At 41.6% G+C, this 15,895-nt stretch overlaps 1 protein-coding gene across 2 annotated transcripts in view; it reads left to right on the top strand.

The window, feature by feature from the left end:
* Positions 1-15,895, top strand: part of Sybu (syntabulin) — a 61,905-nt gene that overhangs the window by 1,562 nt on the left and 44,448 nt on the right. Inside the window, exon 2 of one of the 2 annotated variants that reach the window (XM_050163005.1) lies at positions 574-778. In XM_050163005.1, coding sequence (XP_050018962.1) covers positions 574-778 — 205 coding nt within the window. Of the gene's footprint in view, positions 1-570; positions 779-15,895 lie in introns of both variants that reach the window. The other variant, XM_050162997.1, reaches the window with a different exon arrangement.

Below are 15,895 nucleotides of genomic sequence, written 5' to 3'. Positions count from 1 at the left end.
TTAAGACCCTGTCCGGAAGAGGAGGGATTTTAAAGATAAGTGTGGATGATCCATTATCTAGTTTGTGAGGAGACAGAAAAGCAGAAGTGGAATTGTCAGCAATACAGGAATAGCACAAGAAACTAAAGGAAAAAGCACACACACACACACACACACACACACACACACACACACACACACCCTAAAAAGCTGGAGTTCACTCTGGGTGATACAGAGACTTTGAAACCCGCAGGCTTGAATGTGGTAGAAAAAGAGAGGATGAGAAGGTGAGAGAGGAATGGCTTGGAGTTGTGGGGTGGTGTTTATGCTGATGGGTCACGTGTGTGTGTGTGTGTGTGTGTGTGTGTGAGAGAGAGAGAGAGAGAGAGAGAGAGAGAGAGAGAGAGAGAGAGAGAGAGAGAGACTTGTAGACTTGCACTTGTGCTATTTATAGGATCAAAAGGCAAGACTTGGGGAGCTGAGTTCAGCAACTGAGGTACAGACTGCTTGGCTGTTCAGTGCTCAGAAATATGACCTCCCAGACACCACAGAGGGAAAATGATTGTTTTCTTTTGGCTTTCCAATTTGGAGAAGGAGCCGAGGGCACAGCATCAGGAGAAGGAGATTTCCAGGAGCCGAATTCCCCGCTTGATTCTGCGGCCCCATCTGCCTCACCAACAGCAGAACAAGGTTTCTCCAGCCTCCGAGTCTCCCTTTTCTGAGGAAGAAAGCCGAGAGTTCAACCCCAGCAGCTCTGGGCGCTCAGCGAGGACGATCAGCAGCAACAGCTTCTGCTCAGGTACAGTAGCACTGCTGGGCCTCCCCAGCAGGAAGGTATGGCCTGCAGGCAGACTGTAACTGAATCCACGAAGCCAAAACTAAGCTCCTCCTACCACCCTGACACGTGCACACTGACCCTTTCTGGCTGTTGTAAGCTACCAATACACGTTTCCTTCGTCTCAGCCCAGTTCAATGTCTTACAATTCTATAACTTTTAAAGCATGTTCTTTTATTAAACCTAAAAGTTATATCAGTTTGAGTTTTATATTAGCAATCTCTATATAACTCTCTGTATTTTTGATTATGAGAAACACCAAATAAAATAACTTCTAATAAATGACGTCAAGACCAAGAAAGACTATGCTGCAGGCCCGGCTGTGTAGTGTAATGGGAAGAACACAGACTTATTACCAGCCAGACCTGATTCCCAGGGTGGGCTGGAATCCCAGACCTACCACTTAGACGCTGTGCGATCTGATTAAGTGGGCATCATTCCAGAGCTGAAGTAGACCCCTTGGAACAGTCTGTAGCCTGTCTTCGCCTTTGGCTGCGGTTGGAGACAGAGAGGCTAGGCCTTATGTTGTATACGGCAAATATTGTGGATTCTTAGCTTCCTGTAAATAATACACAAGAAGTACAATTCATGTTGTGACTGGGAATAAAGCACCTGCTTTCGCGTACTCCTGTTCAAGCCAGGGTTTTGTTTCATTTAGAACATGCTTTTGGCATCGTATCACCATTCCTCTGCCCAGGTTGTGTTCCTTGTTTCTAACACGCCCATAAGGAGTGGTGAAATCCACAAGGGCAATTCAATTTGTGTTTAGGATGTAGCCTATTGAATCTAGGCTTCTATTAATTTTTTTCTCCTTTTTTTGGGGGGGGGCTGCTTTTATATATTTATTTTAATTCTTTCTTCAAATCTTTTATTATCTTTTGAGATTAATATAATATCATTTCCCCCTTTTCTTTCTTCCATACCACCCCTCTCATATACCTATCTTCTTTGCTCTCTCAAATTCATGGCCTCTTTTGCTTTGGGTTTGGGTTTTTTGTTGTTGTTGTTTTGATGGGGGATGGTAGTTCTTTGTTTGATTGGGCTTGTTGTTGTTATTTTGGTTATTGATGACTTGTTTGTCATTGTATCATGACCCTGGCTGCCATTAGGAGAGCTGGTGACTTCTGTGGGTGTGAGGTACAGCCATCAGTCACCTGCCGTAGTTAGCAGCCTGCTGTGCGTTCCTCCTTGCTTAGTTGAGGCAATAATTACCCCCTTAGAATCGGAGGCAGATGGACTGCTGGGTTTGAAGCTAGTTCTCCACGGGGTGCCTTGTAAACACGGCAGGTGGAAGAGATCAGGCATAGAGAACGCTGCTTATTTTATGGGATACCAATAATTTCTCAGAATTATCTTCATGCTTCCGATGCACGTGCGGAGGTGAGATGCGTGGACAAGTCTATGAGTTCTGCCAAGGAAAACATGCACCAAGGAGTCTGATTCAGACTTTCTTTGCCGTCTCATCTCAAGTGAGGTATTTGCAGAATTTGAGTTTTTACAGCGGCTTGGGTAAAATCTTGGACTGAGGCTGACCTCGAGGTAATCATTGCTACTGTTTGTGGCAGAACAATTAAGGCAAATTATAACCTGCTTAGCACTGCTGAGGCGTGGCCAAGCCTTCAGAAATCTGCCAGGCCTTGCCAAGCAGAAATAGCCCTGCTTTGCTTTTGCCTGGCTTGTGGCTTGAGCAAAGTCGGCACCTGGATAGAATGAACCTTTGAGCGTGATGATATCAGCATTGAGATGAACTGTTTCAACTGGCATAAGCTGCAATACCAAATTGTACCATCATTGAATCACTGCCAACCCTCTGTGAACTGAAGCACAAAGATCCTAAGACCTGACTATCGCTTGAATGAGTCTGGGGGCTTAGACACTGTGGCATATATATATATATATATATATATATATATATATATATATATTCCAAGTACATAGCTTCTTAGCTCACCTAAGTATATACCTAGTGGAATAGGTTATGAGTGTTAGGCTTATAGGCAGTATTTCTTGTTGTTATAAACAGAGGAGGATAAGAACAACCTTTTCCCATTCAATTAAAAGAAGACCTTAGGAGTGGGGACTGATGAATCACCCTGAAAGAACTGAGCCACATCTAAGGGTACAAGATTGTGCCCAACCTGAAGAGCCTGCACGTTCTAAAGCTCTCATCATGACAGTTTCAGATGCTGCTTGTCTGGTTTAGAATAACTTTCCTTGTTTGAAATGTGGACATTTGGGCTCCTTTCTAAGTAAGACTGCCATCCTGGTATTCGAGAGCTTGAGAATCTACGTTTTAGAGTTCTTATGCATGTCTTAGGCTCACAAGCTTATGTTCTGTGACACGTGAGTGTATGCAGGCAGCAGGGATCAGGGTGATGCCCAAAATCTCACTATAAACTGCACAAATGTGGAAGATGGTGGGGCTGGTAACCACTGGCTATGGAGCAAAAGAAATGCTTCAATATCCCCCAAAATCACAGTTTCTACTTGTATAGACAAATATCTTGCATACTTAGTCTTAGCAATAGTAATAATTATATTTATATAATGGGGTTTAATTTGTGCCCAAATTGTAGGAAAATGAAGATGGGAGAAAGGATTTTCTTACTTTATTTTCCTATGCGATCCGCTCTCTGGATTTACCCTCTGTACCTACACTTGTTATTCTCTCGCTTTCTTTTTCTGAGATGAAAATGGCATGGAGCAGATGGCCAGTGAGTGTACAGGGCGCACCTAGAATGAAACCCGGACACTCGATGGTTACAATTAAAGAAGGAAAGGAAGAGAAATGGATGCTTAAGTGTATTGGGAAACCCATCATGTTACAAGTTCCTGACAACGCTTATTTGTCCAGTAAGCATTTGTTAGACACTTGCCGAGGATGAGGAGTTGTGCTACAGCTACCAGAATGAATGAGCCATTGCGATAAGAAAGGCTCTTCATTTTATTGCCTAAACAATAGGATAACAAACCTTGGGATATGGTCCCCATACTGTTGACTTGCTCACTTACCGTCCCTGTCCCTTTTACCCATATCCATACACACCCCTATGTAATATGAGATTGTTCCTCCACTTACTGTCAACACTGGCCTCTCATATTTCCTAAGCCCAAGTTTTCAAAGAAGTAACATTTGTTAGCATAGTGTGCTGAATAAACAGAAACTTTGACATCAGCAGACTTGACTCAAAGCGTGAGATGAGATAGATAAAAGAAGCTTCGACTAGATTGGGAAGGGCGTATATTCCATGTAAAACTCTTGAAGTGTGAGATTAAGTATCCATACAAAAATCAGATCAATGACGTAGACTGATGAAAGACACTGGAGGGGACTTTAAAACTAGGTGTATGTGTGTTGCTTCTACAGTCGTTCAGAATCTTAGCAATACAACATTGTAATTAACTCTGTGGGCCAGACAACATGTGTCAGTAGCCAGCCATGGCTCAGGGGCTGCTGTTTTGGAGTTCTCCGATATCTTGAAAAACTAATGAGCAGTTTTCAGCAGGGAGGAATTACAGCCAGTTTTCTACTTTAGATGGTTCTCTGTGTTTCTGTGGTGGCAGACAATGGATGAAGAGAGCATGGGATGATGGTAAAGGGCTTACCTGGATCTATAGCCGCTGTGCAGTACAAGCGATGATGAATCAAATGATAGCTGTGAGCTTTGCAACCACAATAAGTAGGTCTTGGGTACCAGCTTCATGTGGAAGGGAAAGGAGAGGTCTTATCTTGATTGCTACTAAATGAATATAATGGAATTACAGAACTGGGAAAAAGGAAGAAGTCAACTAAATTGTTCGGTTTAGACTTGACTGCATTTAAGAACAAAGCAGATGCCTTTAACACAACTGAAGGATGGCAACAGCTGAAGTTCATGGATGGTGCAAGTCCCAAGGAGGGCCCTGATTTAGAACACCATCAGGGGAAACAGGCAGAAAGAGAAACCAAGACACCAACACCACCTCCAAGGCTGAACATTCAGAGACAAGGAAAGAATCCTAAGCAATGGTGTCTGAGTCCACAGGAAGGAGATGAGTCTCCAGAGGAAAAAAACCAAGGTTCAGGTGCCACCACTAAATTACAAGAAGGTGGGCTGTGGCTAGAGTGGTGACTCACTGGTCAAGAGCAAGTACAGCTCTGGCAGAGAACCCGCGGTCAGCTTCTAGAGCCCACATCAGGCAGCTCGAAATGCCTGTAACTCTAGCTCCAGGGAACCCAACACCCTCTTGAACATCCTCACGCACATAAGTTAACATACGCACAAATAATTAAAAATAAGGTTTGAAAAAACTGCATTAAATAATTATCCAGGAGTAGATGTCGGTGATGTCACAGTTATCCAGCAGTAGATATTAATGGTCACAGACAAAGCAGTGCAGAAAACTGTTGGGAAGCCCAACCCAAATCACAGGAGGCTGGAACCTGGGTCCTGAGAGAAGGGTGGCAGATAGAGGAAGTTAGACAGTTTCTCCAAAGCTTAACTGGAATGGGAGCAAATAAAACATTAGTAATAAATATTGAGTCATTAGCAGGCAACAAGTACTTGATTAAGATTGTAGACAATAAAAGAAATAGGAGAGATACTAAAGATGGTGGTGTATATGAGGATGGATATGGGTATATTGCTAGAGCTATTCCTAACCCACATCTGAAGTGCTTCCAGATCTGAACCTCAGTATTGTTTATGCACATATTCCAACTTCCAGAGAAAATTCAAGACATAACATACTCCTCGACCCAGGCAGTTTGGAAAAAATATTTTGAGACCAGAGTAGGAAAGCACCAAGTGCAATTCAGAGCCTTGGTTATTTGCCAGAATTGCATTTCTGTCATAGCGCAGGACTCCCTAGCACCCTGTATTCATGAATAGACAACAAGGGAAGAATTATCACCAATTTAAGAAGGTTTATTGAGAAATGGACCCAATGATAGTCATTCTTGAAGCAAAAGCCAGTAGCCACATTAATGCTTTTGTCAATTTAAAGCAACATTCCTGTATTGGGAATTCCAGTGTCTTCAAACAACCAAAGAATGCCAGGCGGTGGTGGTGCCTTTAATCCCAGCAGAGGCAAGAGGATCTTGGTGAGTTCAAGGTCACCCTGTGCTACAAAGTGAGTTCCAGGACAGACAGGGCTAATTCCCAGAGAAACCCTGCCTCAATAAATAAATAAATAGATAGATAGATACCTCCATAGAGAAGTTACCCTCACAATGCTGTGGGTAGCTGATAGACAGAGAAATTCATAAAATGCTCCCCTCAAAAGTTGGCATATAAAGGTTTTGTTGGACTCTGGCGTCCAAACACGGAGAAGGAGTTGCCCTCAGAGACCATCTCACACACTACAGCCGATGCAAAAGCATGAGGATTTTATTAATTCTGCCATGTCAGGGTCCCCCAGCATTCAGGAAGCCGAGGGACCTCGAATAGCGGGTACAGTCTACTTTTAAAGGGGCCACAGAAGCAAGGGGGTTGTTCTTTGACTATTCCGATTGGCTTATTTGAAAAGGCTATTACCAATAATTGACTGGAGAGCTGTTGCCAGATCAGATGAGGTAAGAGGTCATTTTGACCCCATTTCCCAGTACGTTCCAAGTACGTGCGAGTGTAGCTTTTAGGTCCTTGGTTCCCAGGGAAGGAGGGGAAGCACTATGGCACAGAGGCTGAGAGGATTCAGAATTGTCAAAAAATGGCTTCAGGCTTGTCTTAAAGTCTTACAATTTGATGCTAGCTAAGAGTTTGAAAAGCAGAGAGTGGCATGAGAAGTGGAAGCCAATGTATGGTCAAGTCCAAAGTCTTTAAAGTGCCCAGTATATCAAGAAAACTGTGAGGAATACTGACTGCTCTCCTGCTTGGTCGCACAGCCCTGAGCAAACCCAGCAGCTCAGACTACAAGCTAGAAGATGTTCAGCACTGTATCTCCTGGGCTGACTTGACATCAGCCCCTGCCCTACTTCACACTTAGGTGGCTTTAGTCTCAGGAAGTCTTATCTCCTAGCTGACCAATTGGAGCCACAGGGAGGTTCAAATAGACAAAACTGCTTGGTGCATTTTCGTCTAGGGTGACTTTCCTGATCTGGGGGCAAAGTAGCTGCCCACACCTTCCCTGCAGATCTACTAGCCTGCCTCCTGCTTTGAAGGCGCAGCTCAGCTCCTGTCTGCATGAGGAAAGAGCCTCTAGAGACTAGGTAGTCCTTGAGCACTGGGAAATCAACATCCTTGCCTGGGAGTCTCTGTGGGGTGCTTGCTGTGAACCCTAGGGGAGGCTGGTGACTTGTCTCTTTGCAGAGAACCCAGACCACTTGGCCGGGTGTGCTTAAACCTGTTCTGAAGCCCATGCCGTACTCACCCCATCCCAGCAGAGACCATTTCCCTCCCGTTAGCATGCTCTTGTGCGCTTCTCTGGGTTCTTCCTCTTCAATAACAGATGGCATCTTCCTTCTGTCTTCTGTGTGGTTGCCTGTTAGGGTGGGGGTGGGGGTTCCCATGAAACACTAGCCTGACTCTCAGAGGCCCTGTAGATCCTAACCTTTCCTTCTATGTAATCTAGTATTTTTTTGCAGGGGGGGGGGGAGTCTAAGTTCAGTGAAAATGTGCTTTATAATTTAATTGAAAACTGACAAACATGTTCCATAGGAAGCATGGAAGGGCATCTATCAGAGTAGATATGGTTTCATTTCTAAAATTGGCTTTGTATGACTTCATGCCAGACTGTGCTCATTCGCTGGGTACATACGTGGAGAACTCATGTTATAGGAGAGGAGCTGTTCTAATGGCTAAACTGGAGCAGGGCCCCAGCAGGTGCACTGTGGCCAGTACCCACACCTGCCATTGCTTGTCAGCACGCAAATATCTCTATCTTTCATGCCGCCGGGTGCTGACAGAATAGTCTGCTAAGGAGCATCTTTATCTAAGCCATTCTTCTGTAGATGCATGTTTCGTCTCTGACGCTGACATTCAGAATTCTGAGTTTGGCCTTAGAACTGCCACAGGAATTAGACTATGTAGGAGCATGCTTCTTCTTTCCCTTTCTTTTTCTTTTTTTTTTTAAGATAGGCTGGTTGTGTAGCTCATTTGTTTAACATGAGCAACGTTCAGCTTTTAGTCTCCATCCCTAGCACCAACCAATATAAGCATATATTAGGGCTAGAATAATGGATCATCGGTTAGGAGCTCTTGCTGCGGTTGCAGAAGCCCTGTGTTGGATTCCAGGCACCCATATCATGTGACTCATATGACCCTGTGCCCAGCTGTAACTCCAGCTCTAGGGCATGCACACCTCTGGCTTCTGCAGACACCTACACTCATATACACGTACCCACCTGCAGGCACACACATATACACAGAATTAAATATAAAATAAAAATAGACCTTTATAAAAAATACTATCTGAAACAATTCTTTGTTTCCAAAAACAAGTCTCAAATATTGCAAATAATGGCCTATACAAAAGGCATTCCAGGTTGTCCTTTTCTTCTGTTTTAGGCCTTGCTTTATTTTATCCACCGTTGTCTTTAGATATTCGGGATGAGAAGAACTAGAAGGAAGGGGAAACGTATTACTACAGGACAGTTTCCTATGGTCCACGCCACTCTAGTGAGGATGCACGTTTTCTTAACACTGAGTTCTGGAGGCTTGAAAACTGACTTCCTGGTCTCTCTCTTCCCTGGTCTCTCTCTCTCTTTCTTTTCCCTGGTCTATCTCTCTCTCTTCCCTGGTCTGTCTCTCTATCTTCCCTTCCATTTGTCCAGGTTTACCTTCTTCTCACACAGTTCCATTTATTTTTATTTAAAAAAATAAATGTAGAGAAAACAAAAAATCTGAGCCTTGAAAAAGTCATGAGCTAGAAACTGTAATAAAAATCATGTTGCTGAAGACACGGAAGCTCGTAAAGATCTGTTCCTGCCTAGCACAGCAGTTCCCAATCTGTGGATCATGACCCCTGTTGGAGTCAAAGGGCCCTTCAACAGGGGTCACCAAAGACCATTGGAAAACACAGATATTTACATGACAATTCCTAACAGTAGCTAAATTACAGTTATGAAGTAGCACCAAAAACTAGTTTTAGGGTTGGGGTCACCACAACATGAGGAACAGTATTTTTTTTTTTTTTTTTTTTTTTTTTGATTTTCAAGACAGGGTTTCTCTGTAGCTTTTGCTTCCTGGAACTAGCCCTAGTAGATCAGGCTGGCCTTGAGCTCAAAGAGATTGGCCTGCCTCTGCCTCCCAAGTGCTGGGATTAAAGGCGTGTGCCACCACCACCCGGCCTGTGAGGAACAGTATTAAAGGGTCACAGCATTAGGAAGGTTGAGAACCACTGGCCTAAAGCTTTCATGACAGCTCGATTCAAAACCTTCCTTTCAAGTCAGCCAACTTCCCCAGCTTCCTAGTTTCAGCCTCTTCTCCACCAGAACATCACTTGAATGTGTTCCTCATGCTATATTAAATGTGTTGCCCTGATATTTTCATTCTAGATTCCTTTTCCAGGGACATGTTAAACAACCGAGTCTTGGAAGGAAACCAAGTCACAGACCCTGTTGTATACAATGGCCCTGGTCCACTTTCTCCCATACCGTCCCCTATCCTGCCCAGTACTTCATCCAGGGACTTTTAAGGGAGAACCCGGGGCTCCAAACTAGCTCAGAAATCCTGGGAATGTTCACATGTGAGATGATTATTTTTGTCTCCAAGAAACAAAACAAGGGAAGTGTCCAGTAAACAATTACCCCAAGGTCTACTTGTTCTGCAAGACGCAGGTTACATGGCTGAGGGTGAGGTGTTCATCTGGGTACTTAGACAAGCCATGCCCATCAGCACCCACGATGTTCCACAGCATTGAGGGAAAACAAAGGTCCCCTAGACCCCGCACACAAGTCCTCTGCTCTTCCTCACTGCGACAGGCCACCAGAACTCTTGTCTCAATTTGCCATTGACTAGCAAGTGAGCGGCCATGCTGGCAAACCTTAGATTCCCTTGTCCACCATCTTTCCCTTGGCCTCTCAGTGATGCTCCACACAATCATCTTTCTCCTCCTCAGCGCTCGTACCTCTGCCTCCTGCGTGAACCTCCTGTTCTGTGTGATGATATTCAGCCTGTCCTTGAGATCGAGGCTCAATCACCCAAGTGTCTGTTCCACATCACAATGCTGTGTTTAATCTGTCCCTCGATTTTACCACAGAAAAGTCAGAATATTTTATTTCACTACTGACATACTCATGATTTCATTTTTTCTTTATCCTGGAATGAGCCACCATATTGCTACTTCATGGAAAAAATACAGAATATGGCTTTGTTCCTTTCCCATTTTTCAATACAATAAATAAATGGTTTTCATTGTTTTTCCAAGTATATCTTAAATACATCTCCTTTTCTCAATTTTTACTCTTAAAAACCCAATCAGCCCACTGTTTCTCCTCGGTTGTGCTGTAGTAGTGGATTTTAGGTGGATTTATTTGCCTCTGACCTTTTGTTTCTAAAACCGGAACAAAGCACAGTGAGGAAGAAGATTCAGGTCTTGCCTATCTGGATTCGGACCATGGCTTTACCCAGTCAATAGTTACAAGCTTAGGAAGGTGCAGGTCTTGTATGTGCCCAGGAAGTCATGCTGGCAGTAGTGACTCTCTGAGGGGGACATTGGATTAAATTAGTAAAGATATGCATTAAGTGCTTAAAACAGAACTAAGCTGGCTCTTTATCAGCACAAACCACTAGATAGATCTGTGTCGTTTCATGCTTAGCGTGCTGAGAAACTTGAGATGAGCTTAGTGATTCCTACAGCCTTCCTGACAAGTGCTTGGGCTTCAGCCTTCTTCCAACCTCAGTATTAGCCACTGTCCCCCATAATCCACCTGTCACCTTCCTTGCTGTATCCTTTATCCTTTATTATCTCAGAAGATTGTTTTTTTTAACACTCTTCTTTCCTTTGCCTGGAATTGGTTTACCTGTCTATATTCCTATATTCATTCTCTCTCTCTCTCTCTCTCTCTCTCTCTCTCTCTCTCTCTCTCTCTCTGTGTGTGTGTGTGTGTGTGTGTGTGTGTGTCTTCCCTCTCCCTCCCCCATCTCTCTGTCTCCCCATCCTTCCCCATTCCCTGCTCTCTCTCCTTTCTCTCTCTCCTTTCTCCCTCTCCTAAGCTCAAATTACCTCTTTAGGAGCTCTCCATGACAAGCTGTCTAACAAGGCCCCTCCTACTCTTTACTCTATAGAATGCCATCCAGTGAGCTTCATTAATGCACATGGCACTCCTACGTGTCCTCTTTACATATTTTTCCTACTTGTTTATCTGCTGTCTGCCCTCCTTGCTGCAATGCTAGCTCCCTGGGGGAAAACCTGTGTGTGCCGGTTATCATGGCATCTATACAGAATCCCTGACTCCCACTAGGAATTCAGTAATTGTTATCAGAGGATAGATTGATGAGCTTATTATATCTCAGCACTGGACGCAAGATGATAAGTATACGTTGTGTGATTCTGAAGCAAAATCAGTCTAGAGTCATCTACACTTGTGAGTTCTTACTATGAAAAGATTGCTAATGGTAAGCGAATAAGTAAAAGAGCAGAGTTCTCGACTACAACACTGACGGCCGCAGCGTGCTCTCTGTGCCCGCCGCTCCCTGTGTGGGGGCAGGAGCACTGCCTTCACGGAAACATGGAAGCCTTTCTGGCCTCAAATTTTTGTGGTCTGCTTATTATGGGATGACTGCTTTCTGACAGATTGCTTTGTCTGTTTTGAATTTGAGCGTTCTGAGAACTGTTGGTGCTCCTCTCAGAACAGGCTCAAGCACAGAAAAGTGAAAAGAAAAAAATATATGGTGATTTTTTAAAAGATACATGTTTTTCATACAACTCTGTGTCAACCATTTAGTCTCTGTAAGCAGGGAATTCTTCTCAGAGCCCCAGGTCCTCCATCTCTAAGACATTATTAGAATTACAGAATAGGCATGTATGGGATGTTTCCTTGCCTCACCTATATCCTTTCAGTGTATGGTGAATGGCTAGAATTAGACATGGTTATATTAATCATGAGTTTAAGCTTTGATATTATATATATATATATATATATATATATTTATCAAGCAATATTAAAAAATACAGTATTGGAGCAATTGTATTAGCAACATCTGGCACACAGTAGATACTCTGTAAACCATTTGTTGAATGAATGTAAATCAATAATTTTTTTGTGAGAATGAAGCAGTCTTTCATATTATTCCAAGTAATGCTCCCTTACAATGACATTGATTTCCCTGACCTTATATAACTGAACATGGAGTGGCAACCAAGTGTAACTGAATGTCTCAAAATATCAGGCTACAAAAGCATCGTTTTCTTCTGAATGATGGTGAATTTAAATGTGTCTCCTGGAATTGCTTAGTTTGACATTTTGGAAAGCGGGTGAGCTCTGAGATCTTCTATTTCAAGAGGGACCAGGAGGCATAGAAAGATTCTTCTTAGACTTTGGTAGAGTGTTTTTATTTCTAATCTCTGAGTTTGTGGGCCTGTTTTGGTTTGCTTTGGTTTGGTTTCTCCAGACAGGGCTTCCCTGTGTAGCCCTGGGTGTCCTGAAACTTACTGTAGACCATGCTGGCCTTCAACTTAGAGATCCACTTGCCTCTGCCTCTCGATTGCTGGAATTGAAGGCCTGTGCTACCATGCCTAGCTCTGAAAGCTACTGTTTTAGTGTTGTAAATGGTCTAACAATTCTACGTAGCTAGTGCGAGGGCATTGAAGTAGGCCTTGGCCACCGTAGTTGCTACCAAATCTGCTTGATTATACTGGTTGTTAGGCACACTTGTTAAATATCAGGAAAGCTGACAAAACAAATCCGTACACACCTGTAAACATTTTGGTGATGTTAAGATTTAAGATGTATAAATTAACTGACCAAAATATCCATTGCTTTCAAATTTCTACGTAGAAGCATTGGAAACATATTAACGTGACTGATTTCCTAAAAATTTAATAAAGTAATAGTTACTATCTAACGTTGACACTGAACTTCATAATGAATTCCAGATAGAGATAATAAAAATGAAAAGTGAAGCTACCGGCATCTAGGAAATAGTATGACTCTTCATTTAGTTGATCTTTAAGTATAAAAAGATATTTTAAGCATGTATAAAAATTCTTGGAAGAAATCAGAAATGAACATATGTAGAGACTTGAAAAATAAAAAATATTTGGATATTCAAAACATTAGGAAGGTAAAAGTCAAAATAGTCTGTTAATACCATGTAATATAACATATGTAAACTTTAAGAACATCTGAATATTTAAGTAAAAAAGATATGAAGAAGTAATCAGATACATAAAAAAGGGTCACAAACAAACATATGAAAGATATGAAGCTTTGGTAATAAAAGGCCTGCAAATTATGATATCAAAACATCATGTGTAATTCTTAGCTTGAGTAATTATAAGCAAATGAATATTACTGTCAGGAATTAAGTGAGATACTAGGTAGAGAATTATAAATTATCTCAAAGTTCATGGAAATGTTGGTAATTCTATTAGACATATATTCTTAATGTTAGTAAGATTTAGCTAAAAATATATCTGTAAGATGTAAGCAATTTTAATAATAGTGAGAAAAATGGAAGCTTTAAAACCCTATAAAATGGAAGTGGTTTTTAAAAATCCACATTCTTATCTATTTTGAATAGACTCCCATTTAAAGTAAAATTTAAATAACTAGGCATAGTGGCACATGTCTTTAATCCCAGCACTAAGGAGGCAGAGGCAGATTGATCTCTGTGAGTTCAAGGCTAGACTTGTCTACATGAAAAGTTTCTGTCCAGCCAGGACTAATGAGACCAAGTCTACCCCAAAATAAAAATAAGCACGAAATTAAATATTTCAGAACTTTTAAAGCATCCTTAAAACGTGGTTCCTAATCCATTGCAGCTGTTCCCTGTTACACGTCTTAAAGCAAGTCTCTAGACATGTCGGTCAATGTCTCTTTACACACCTCAACACCATTTATAAGAGAATGCAAGCACTTCTGATATAGTCAGAGAATTATTTGAATCACTCACAGAATTAATACAATGGTACAGAACACTAAAATATCCCTAATTGTTTCAAAGGTGTCTGTTTACTTCCTTGTATCAAATTTTGTACAAAGCGAATTAGCGAATATTTTCAACTTTGCTGGCCAGGCAGCCTATGCTGCAGCCATGACTTGGTTGCTGGTAAGCCACCCTACCCAGGGTGTAGACACCCTACAGAGGAGCCGGGCGTCTCTCTGTTCCAATAACACTTTATTTTTATAAGCCCTCAGAACTAGATGTGGCCTGCAGGCTAGAAGACGGACATTAGCATTGAAGTGTTGGAGGAGACGTAGGGACAATTTTTTTTATGTGTGTCAGGAATACTTCATAGGGGGTCCTTTCTTTTGGCTTCCTTTGTAGAGTGAGGGTCTACCCTTGGCAGACAAGTGCCCTGTCATTGAATTACTTCCCCAGCCTCTTTCATCTCACGTGTCTTTAGATGGTGCATGAATGACTGCACATTATCACATGTGAAGAATGACTGTTCTCAATGTAAATTCTCGGCTTTTGTCTGTGAATTCACTCACTAAGTGTATTACCTCATGCAATTATTTCAATTATTTCATTAGAAATTGCATAGAAGTAATTTTCTATTATCCTGCCTACTTTCATTATCCAAAATGCTTTTGTAAAAAAAGAAAAAGAACTTTCGAAACCATTGAGGAATTTCAGGTTCACTGAATGAAATATGGCATAATATTGCTCCCTTTTTACAGTCAGTATAGCTGATGAGTCTTTCCTTTTAATGGACAGTTTTCATTTGAGTCAGTGTCTCATGTAGTTCAAAGCAGGCTCAAACTTGCTATGTAGGCAAGTGTGGCCTTACACTTCTGATCCCCCTGCCTCAACTTTCTGAGTGTTAGGGTGGCAGATAGTCACCATTAGGCCTGCTTGTTGTAATGCTGTAGATCAAAGCCAGGGCTTTGTGCATCCTAGACAAACACTGAGCTACATCCCAGCACCAACTGAAAAATCCCCACAGTTTCCATTTCCAGTGATTTCCAGGGTCTGGGGAATTGGAGGAATTAAGAATTGTGCATGTGAAGATGTATTCACAGATTTTTACATAATGATTATCATTGCTTACACTTATCACTCTTTTAGGAGCTAAAGTCACCCCCATCCTCCACTAAAGGGGCCCCTTTTTGGTCTTGTTAGTATTGCATAGCTTCTTTACTGATAAGCTATCAAGCTCCAGGTGAAAATGCTCTATGGTATAGTAATGAGCTTGGCTATTAATATTTATTAAAACTTTGATAAAGAGAAAGCAAGTAAAGCATACTCATTGTTATAGTGTTTTAATCTAATGACTCAAATAGGCCAAAGTGTTCATTTTATTCTGGGTAACAACTGCAAGAAAATATTTTTTTTTTTACTATTTATTTACTTATTTGTAGTGAGTACTAATTTTAGAATGGCAAAATTCAATTAAATTTTAACACTGGCAGATGATTTTTTTAATTCCTTTAATTTTATAAGTTTAAAATTATTTTATAAAATACACAGACATACATTTTAATAACTGTAGATAATCATAAAATTTTAACTATACTGCTTGTTCTCAGAAAAAAAATATGACTCCCCCTACCCAATTAAGATTTCTAACATCAAGGCACTAGAATTATTGTAGCTTCCGGTTTCCCTTCCCTCTCTTTACAGACCTGAAGGCCTTTTTCTCCCAATCAACAGTGTGAACGCTTCTCTGTAGATGTATTTCTATATTTACTACCATGCTCTATACAGACAGCCACTTCCCGGGCGTCCTGAGGCTCGCCGTATTCTTTCCCTTGCTCTTCGTTCCACATGGACAGACTCTAAATAAATGAACAGTGACAAATACCACCCCCTTTTCTTCCCAGAGACTGTCTGGTAATGCTCCCACCTTAGCCTCTTTTCTTTTTTTTTTTTTTTTAAAGGTTTTGAAGAGAAAAGCAATGTTTATTTACCATCTTAAACTTCAAAATATGTTACTGAAAAATGCCAACAATTCTTCAGAGTTATTTATTTATTTATTTATTTATTAAAGATTTCT

Source organism: Alexandromys fortis, unplaced genomic scaffold (assembly GCF_014885135.2).
Source record: "Alexandromys fortis isolate MF-2015 unplaced genomic scaffold, M_Fortis_MF-2015_v1.1 scaffold_17, whole genome shotgun sequence".
Lineage (NCBI taxonomy): Eukaryota > Metazoa > Chordata > Mammalia > Rodentia > Cricetidae > Alexandromys > Alexandromys fortis.
The sequence above is the reverse complement of the archived record's forward strand: the minus strand, read 5'-3'. Positions and strand labels throughout refer to the sequence as shown.